Below are 8,398 nucleotides of genomic sequence, written 5' to 3'. Positions count from 1 at the left end.
TATGTATATATATATATTTTAAATCTCTTAAAAAGTAGTAATACACTATGGAGTTTTCTTAGCTTACTTTGTTTAGTGTCCTCATATTTTTTTATTTTCAAAGTTTCCTCGGTGGTCCTTAAGTCCAGAAATACTCTCATGAATGCTCTTGAGTCAGGTCTGTCACCAGACTAGAATCCAGAGAATTAAGAGAGCATGAGGTGCAGTAAACGTTAACAGGAGTGATGTTGTCAGGATGTTACTTTCTTACTCTGATTTTACTTTCTCAAATTCTGTAAATACTCTGCCACCTCTTGCTGTGTTGGAGTTTCTTTTATTTATTTATCTATTTATCTATCTATCTATCTATCTATCTATTTATTTATTTATTAACTCTGGCAGTAATGCCAGAAGTGGCATTTATGATTTACTGTGCAGTCCTTAAATTTTTTTCAGTCTTCCTGTGCTAGCATTTCTCTTGACTTTTTGGTCCCTGGGAACCACCTAGAGGACTAATTCCAAGAATTGGGACCTCATGGTACAGGTGTACGGGCACCTCTTGACGGTCCCTGTTTAAAGTCTAGTGTGCGAGCTCTGAGGCAAACAGACTAGTAGTGTGAGAAGGCAGGAAATAGTGTTTGCCTAAAGAAGGTACAGTTGTTGGCCCATTGTTCTGAGTGTATGAGGACTGTAATTTAAAAATAGCTTTCTGCTTTTCTGCTCCTTTCCTTTTCTCAAACCCTCTGCAACCTTCTAGTGTACTTTTACTGTATTTTTAGTGTTATCACAGCAGGTTGTGCCTCAATTTTCAGGAACAGCAAGGGTGAACACTAGTTCCTTCCACTAGCTTGGAGTGATTGGGAGAGGCAGACGTATTTGCATTTCAACTTATGTAGGGTTTTTTGTTTTAATTTGAGCATGAGGATTCATTCAGTTAAATTATTTTTCTGGCAACTACTGTTGTAATGTCTTAAGAGGTTATAAAAGCTCTAGATTTAGGAGATACAGAAGTGGAAAATGTTTTCAGCACTGTTTTCTGTTCTTCAGTGTTCTCTTACTTGTGAAAAGATAACGTACGTTGCCACGTACCGAGTAAAAAAATTACTTTAATTTCTGATTTTTAAGTGTTGGAAAGACAGATTTTTAAAAGTTGGTTCTGTGCTATCAAATCTCTTAAGCAGCTGTATCTTCTTACAATTTTAATGAGCTGTTACAATAGGAATGAATTTATGAGAAACTACTCTATTGCAAATTAGTATTAGCCACTAATTTCTTGTATTATTATTTATGATTGAGAAAATAGCTTTGAGAACTTCATAAATAATGAAGCCAGGTTTATTAAGTTTTACTGTGTTTGGATAGTTGCCTCATTAAGCAGGCTCTTCAGCACTGGTTTTCAGGTTAGCAAATAGCTATAAATGTCAGTTTATTCTCTTAAATGTCTTCTAAAGGGTATGCTTTGTCACATCTGTAGGAAACAGCTTATCAATAAAGAATAATTGCCTCATGTGTAATGACTGTAAGATGTAAGTTATTCCTCTATAACTCTTTTTTTTTTTTTTTTTTTTCTGGAGAAGCAGCATTTTTTTTCTTTAGAACCTACTGGTTTTTTCACTTTTAAATCCTTAGCTTCCTGTTACTGTTATCTGTGTTTTCAGTATTGCTTAGCACTTTCTTAGGTTTTGGGTTCATCATGACTTTGGTAAACTTAAGAATGAGCTCTTCTGTAAAGTTCAAATTTGTATTAATACAGTTGTTTAGCTGGATGTTCTAATTGCGTTGCAGACTGTTTTGTATATACACCTGTAAAGTACAGAAATAAATTGCATTTCCCTCTTCTGTGTTTCCTCAGCAGATGTAACTAAATTTCTGATGAATATTAGTGGTTAAATTATAAATCTGGTCTCAGTAAATCTTCTTTGGGCCGTCCTCCAGTAGCAACTATCTTGTGCTACGGAGCAGAGTTTATATTTTAAGGCAAAACTGTAATACAACCTAAAAATTACTGTACCCTTAGTATGTTTCTTAGTGCGCTGAATGATATGCTGGTACGTCAACAGAAAGGTAGCAAGCTCAGGACTGTTGGGCTTTCTTACCCACATGATGAGGTGGTGGTCCTTTTTGCTACGGCACCTCTTGGAATTTTAGTAGACCACCTCAGGCTGTCAAATGATTGAGGACAAGAGAGAGGTTTAATTGTATAGAGGGAAAGTGCTCCAAAGTGCATTTTGCTAAACAAATGGATAGATGATACTACCAAGGTCTTCCTTTCAAAGCAGTAAGCTTGTTTTCTTCTTAAATGACGATACAAAATGACTGGTTGATGAAGATGAATTAGTGAAATATCCATTATGAAACAATTTGTCTTGAAATAATGAAATTTTGAAGCCAGGCAGTAAGATCACCATGATATCGTAAGTCTCTCTATCCTCTGCTTCCCTTAAGGCTAAAAATGCGAATGGGAAGGCTACATACATTACAGTGTTCTAAAATACAGACTTGTTATGAGAAGGAAGATGACCTTTATACTGAGGCCTGTGGTTACAGGACTGAGGGGTAATGGTTTTAAACTGAAAGAGGGTAGTTTTAGATTGGATAAAAGGAAGACATTTTTTACAGCGGGAGTGGTGAGGCGCTGGAACAGGTTGTCTGGAGAAGTTGTGGATGCCTCATGCCTGGAAGTGTTCAAGGCCAGGTTGGACGGGGCTTTGGTATACTGTGCTCGCATACTAAAGATCACACGTACCCAAAACAGCTTAAGCACAAAACTGTTATGCAGATATATTTTAAGCAGTAGATAAAAGAAAGGTGATTTTGTTTTGAACAGCATATGGTGGTGAGTAGTAGTAATACTATCAGACTGCATATGGGTATGCTGATATGGTGAGATAGCATAATGGGATTAGGTCCTGTTAATTCTGTGTTATTACATAAAGTGATATATGTGGATTTTGATGAGATACAGTTCTTCTGTTAAAAAACATAGTTTGAGCTTTAGGAAGCTGAAGTTCTATTTCTGACTTTGTTGCTGACTTTTTAGATTTGGGCAGCTCTCAGGCTGCTGCTGTTTACTTATACTGCACTGGGTCTGGAGTCTTAAATCTTGTATAACATACACTGAGGTCCTTAAACAGGAGGAGCTATAGAACTGTAGAGGAGTGCTGTAAGATATCCTGGAGATGCTGTTTATTGCAAGTAGGCAGAGAATCATCTGCATAAACAATAAGGTTTGTTAATCATAGTGATGTGATTGAGGCATGTCTGGCTCTCTGATGGGATGACTGCTAATCTGAGCCATCTGTTTTAACTAATTCAAAGTTTAATCCCTCTGAAACTTGTAGTGAAGAAGAGGAGGAACTGGCACAGACATGACTACACAGAGTTGGATGATGGTTCTAAACCAGTGCAGGCTGGAACACGGACCTTCGTTAAACAGCTGCGGGCTCGCTCTTTCCCAAGGTACAGAAGCTTACTTACGCATTTCAGTGGAAAAAAAAAAAGAAAGAATTAAAAGAGAGGCATTGACTAATATTTCTCTGCTTCAGAAAATGAAGGTTGAGATCAATTTCCTCCTTCTTTGGAATACTCCCCAACCCATCCCTGTTTCAGATGGCCATATTTGCCTTTTCATGAAGTAGTTTCCCGTGTTCCGTTTTGCACTGGGATATGTTGTCTGTCAGGACTCCTACAGGGTCTGTGTGGAGTTTAGAGGTTTTTTTTTTGTTTTTGTGGGGGGTCGGGGCAGTACCATGAGTGGTACGTTTTTATTTTTCTTTTTTTTGTGCCTGACCATTCAGAATATTGTTTGTCTGTTCCTCTAGTCCAGGAACATTCTTCAGTTTCATTCCAAGTAACATAGAGCATTTATATAGCTGGTAGGCTATCCATTCTCATGTACTTTAGAGGAAAGTGGAGAAACGTGGTTGTACTTCTCTCCCGAGCTGTCTGTGATTAGCTATCTCACTGAAACATAATTACTCACCATTCTTTAAAGGAGTTTGATGTTGTTGTTACCAAAATGTATTTTAATGCCTTCTCTGAGAATTCCTTTTCCCCATCCTGTTAAATTACTAGATACAGTCATACGGAAAGACAATGAGTTCTCAGGTTATGCGTGACAGTAAATGTTTCCTTGCTGTGTTAGGTTAGTTGTTTGTCTTTTAGTTAAATGTTTAATACTATAGTACTTGGTCCACTTTTTTTTGAATTCAAATATAGTCATTCCAGTCTGTCCTCCCCCAAACTGTGATGTAATATTTTTCAGTAGTGCTTGGAGGATGCTTTTCTGCTAATATTCCATTATTTCTTTTCACCAGTGCTGATGAAGTCATTTTGAAAATGCATGGAAGCCAGCTGACACAAAGATACTTGGAGAAACATGGGTTTGATGTCCCCATTATGGTTCCTAAATTAGATGGTCTGGGGCTCAGACTTCCTCCGCCAACTTTCTCTGTTTTAGATGTGGAACGCTATGTAGGTAAGTGTCACTCTGGAATTCTTAAAAATTATCCTATCTGTAAATTAAAATAAATATTTGCATGGTTGAAAGTCTTCCTGGTATCAAAGTATATAGTCTAAATTGAAAGCTAGCAGAGAGTAAAATTAAACCTACATTTTATTGTTCTGGGTTCCCGCTCCCTTTGTTTTTGGTAGTGTTCTTTGTGATAGATATGTCATCAACTTTCACACATGTTAATTTTGGCGCAGGCCAAGCATGAAATTCTCTTTTTTTTCTTTTTCCCTTTTCTGCTACATATTGCAAACCAACAAAAGTATGATGACTGCTAAGATAATTCCTTTTCTGGCAATTGAGTGAATCACTCTTATGATCAGTAAAGTTTAGTCATTGGTTAGGATATTGCAAAAATTCCTAGAATTACAGAATGTTAGGGGATTGGAAGGGGCCTCGAAAGATCCTCTAGTCCAGCCCACGTGCCAGAGCAGGATCACCTACAGTAGGTCACACAGGAATGCGTCCAGGCAGGTTTTGAAAGTCTCCAGAGAAGACTCCACAACCTCCTAGGGCAGCCTGTGCCAGTTCTCTGGCACCCTCACAGGGAAAAAGATTTTCCTAATGTTCAACGTTGTGGACTCAGTAAATTGGAATTTCTGAATTAAATCTTTCTTCTGGAAAAACTTCCTATTGTGACTTCCTTTGACAGGAGAGCTAAAGCTTCCCAAGGGGTGTTTGTTTCTTATCAGATCTCTTGACAGTCTGTAATTGTTTCAGCCTCGTCTAAGTGGGCAGTACAGGGAAATAGAGACTGAGTCAGTTGCAACAGGACATAGTGCAGTTGAGAAGTCTGTGTATGGCCTTGCCTGTGTTCTTCTGATAACCTAATAAAATGATATGTGCTGAAAATAAGTTTTCTGTCTATCAACATTTTACAATGGCACCAGAATATAGGAAATATTTAGTACATGGAATGTTGTTACCATTATTTTCGTACTTCTGAATATTTTCTTTTGGAATACTGCCTCTTTGGATTCAGAGATAAACTTGATTTTCTCATCCTCATACATATATTTTTGACCTGCCAGCTTCTCCAGTTTAGGGAAAAAATTGAAATGCTACAGATTTACCTTTCTATTACTGACATTAAAAATAAGAAAGCTGAATAAATACTGTTAAAACTGGAATTTGTCAAATGATACTAACTTGCAATTTTAAAGTAATTGTATTTATAATGTACATGTAGATACATTCCAGCATTCTAAAATCAATTGTCAAATTTGGCTGTTGTGTAACTAGATGGACATAAACTAATTACTATTATAATGTTGTTGTTAGTCCTTTCTCTTGGCTAAAGGTTGATTCTTGCTTGTCTGCTGTTAATAGATGTGTCACTTTAAAATATGCAGTATGTAAACCAGGGAAATGAAGCACGCTCATGACAATTGTTCAGTGAAATTACCGTGTGCTCAAAAGTTATTCATGTATATAAGGAAGGGGGAGCTGGGCTTGCAGAATATTTGTGAGAGAGTACCTGAGTAGTTTTTAACATTGATAACTTTCCAATTATGGCTCAGATTTAGTTTGGTTTGCTATGAACTACAAGCTGCGAGCAATAGGATTTATTATTTGTAAAGAATTCTCAGTGGTCCTTATATTAAATGTCCAAGTGCTGTGGTGATGATTAATAGGAAGAGTGAGAAATAGAGCTGCCTTGATAACTTCTCTATGTTAGTCTTTCCAAATGCAGCCACAAACCCACTTTTTAAAAAAGCAATTGCAGTCCTTCTATACTGCTCTTTCTTTTTTGGTTAACCACAGGAAAAAGGATTTATTTTTAGAGTGTTTTCAGTTCTGTCCATAGCTGATTATAGCAATTAAAATTAGACCTAAGAAAAAGTTGGCTTGTACTCAGTTGTGTCTGTTCCAAGACAATACAGATAGTAGTGGAGTTTTTGTGCAGAAATGTTTTGATAAAGGCTGCAAAAAAGTTAAATTTCTCTGAAATGCTTTGGTTTTATCTGTGATAAATTTAAAGAAATAATCCTCTTTTTCACAGGTGGTGACAAAGTGATAGATGTAATAGATGTAGCAAGGCAAGCAGACAGTAAAATGAAGCTCCATAATTATATAAAATATTTCACAAATCCTGATCGACCAAAAGTATTGAATGTGATCAGCCTGGAATTCTCAGACACAAAGTGAGTATTGCCTAAAATTCCTTGAACATAGGAAGTGTTCAGAACAGTATGTGTAGGAATATAATGTCTGTAGTGGGAAAGATAGAAGACTGCATATTTTATGTAGACAGCTACTGTGATGTAATGTGAGCATAAAAAAAATTGTATTAATTCATAAGTAATAGCTTTGTGGGAAACAAATTAAAGACTATGGATTAAAAGGGTGTGTACTTACTCTTGATGGTATTTATGGTTCTTTTTTGTTTGTTTGTTTGTTTTTAAAGGATGTCTGAACTAGTGGAAGTACCAGATATTGCCAGAAAGCTTTCATGGGTGGAAAATTATTGGCCAGATGATTCTGTCTTCCCTAAGCCTTTTGTTCAGAAGTATTGCTTGATGGGTGTCCAGGACAGCTATACTGATTTTCATATTGATTTTGGAGGAACATCGGTTTGGTACCACGTTCTCTGGGTATGAAGGCTTCTTGATTTACGACTATGCAAAACAAAGTTTATTCAGTGTGCAGCCTTCTGCCATTGCATTATCACTTGTATGAAGTTTTGTGCTTAATAAAGCTGGAGGAGCAGCTTTAAAGTGAATTTGTGATCATTGGTGTTGCATATTTATGCTTTTATTTTAGCATGCTGTTGATGACTTTAGACTGTAATTGGCTGTGATCATTTTAGTAGACTGATAGGTGTTATAGTGAGGTTTCAGTAAGAAAAAATGAATTGAATGAAAATGAGTGACATACTCAACTTTTTATTCGTCTCACAAACTTTGACCATGTATATATCATAGAAGATGCAAAGTGGTTTCATCTTAGGTTTTCTCTTTTGGCATGTGTGCACATCCACATACATTGTTTTTTTTTTTATACTCTAGTGAAAAGTTTCGGTTGGCTTGTTTGCTGCTTCTACATCACAAGACACCCAACTGGTCAGTGTACTATTGACTGAGCTTTTGGTGCGTTGCAGTTGTGAAACACTGGGGCCAGGAAGCCCTGACGTTCCATAGTGGAAATACAGAGTACTTACGATTCAGATCAATCTGTTACTTCGTTAGGAATGACTCTGAGGTTGTTTTATGCTTCCAGGAAGACATTTAGTTATTTACTTGGTATTTGTTTCATAGGGTGAGAAGATATTCTATTTGATCAAGCCCACAGATGAAAATTTGGCTCTCTATGAGTCTTGGAGTTCATCTGTGACCCAGAGTGAAGTATATTTTGGGGACAAGGTTGACAAATGTTACAAATGTGTTGTGAAGCAAGGACACACTTTATTTGTTCCAACAGGTAAGATTTTACCCTTTTTATTAGGACTTAGCATGTTTAATCACCAGGAAGTAAGGGCATCCTAAAATGATTGCATTCTCAACGTTTGCTTTCCCCTAAAATTTTGGATAAGTGAGAATAATAAAAAATTTAGAAAATTAGAGTTTCAAAGTAAGTAATTAGGTTTTTAGATTGTGTTACAGTAATAACAGTTAGCAGGGGAAGAATGAGTGTTTCTTGCCCAATTATAAGACAACAAATTTAAAGCTTAATTTGGTATCGGGGAAATAGTTCCAATTCACAGAACACACTTTGTTCACTGTTTCAGAGATATCCAGACTGAGGTTATCTTAACTTTATAGTACAGTTTTGGTTTTACAGCTTTTTCATATTGTAAGACCTACTAGGCAAAACCATTACAGAAGTATCACATACACTTCTTATGCTGTAGGCCAGAGGATTAAAAATAGAAGTTGAGTGTTTTTTTTTTTTTTTTTTGTTGGTGGTTTC

At 36.5% G+C, this 8,398-nt stretch overlaps 1 protein-coding gene across 1 annotated transcript in view; it reads left to right on the top strand.

Moving 5' to 3' along the window:
* Window positions 1–3,320: 3,320 nt before the first annotated feature.
* KDM7A (lysine (K)-specific demethylase 7A) overlaps window positions 3,321–8,398 on the top strand; it is a gene marked incomplete at its 5' end in the record, with an annotated part of 31,844 nt that continues 26,766 nt past the window's right edge. The window contains 5 exons of the mRNA XM_009869882.1: window positions 3,321–3,438; window positions 4,296–4,456; window positions 6,492–6,633; window positions 6,897–7,083; window positions 7,747–7,909. Coding sequence (XP_009868184.1) covers window positions 3,321–3,438; window positions 4,296–4,456; window positions 6,492–6,633; window positions 6,897–7,083; window positions 7,747–7,909 — 771 coding nt within the window. The remainder of the gene's footprint in view (window positions 3,439–4,295; window positions 4,457–6,491; window positions 6,634–6,896; window positions 7,084–7,746; window positions 7,910–8,398) is intronic.

Source organism: Apaloderma vittatum, unplaced genomic scaffold, assembly GCF_000703405.1.
Source record: "Apaloderma vittatum isolate BGI_N311 unplaced genomic scaffold, ASM70340v1 scaffold1835, whole genome shotgun sequence".
Taxonomy (NCBI): Eukaryota; Metazoa; Chordata; class Aves; order Trogoniformes; family Trogonidae; genus Apaloderma; species Apaloderma vittatum.
Note: the sequence above shows the minus strand (reverse complement) of the source record. Positions and strands in the feature narration are given on the sequence as shown.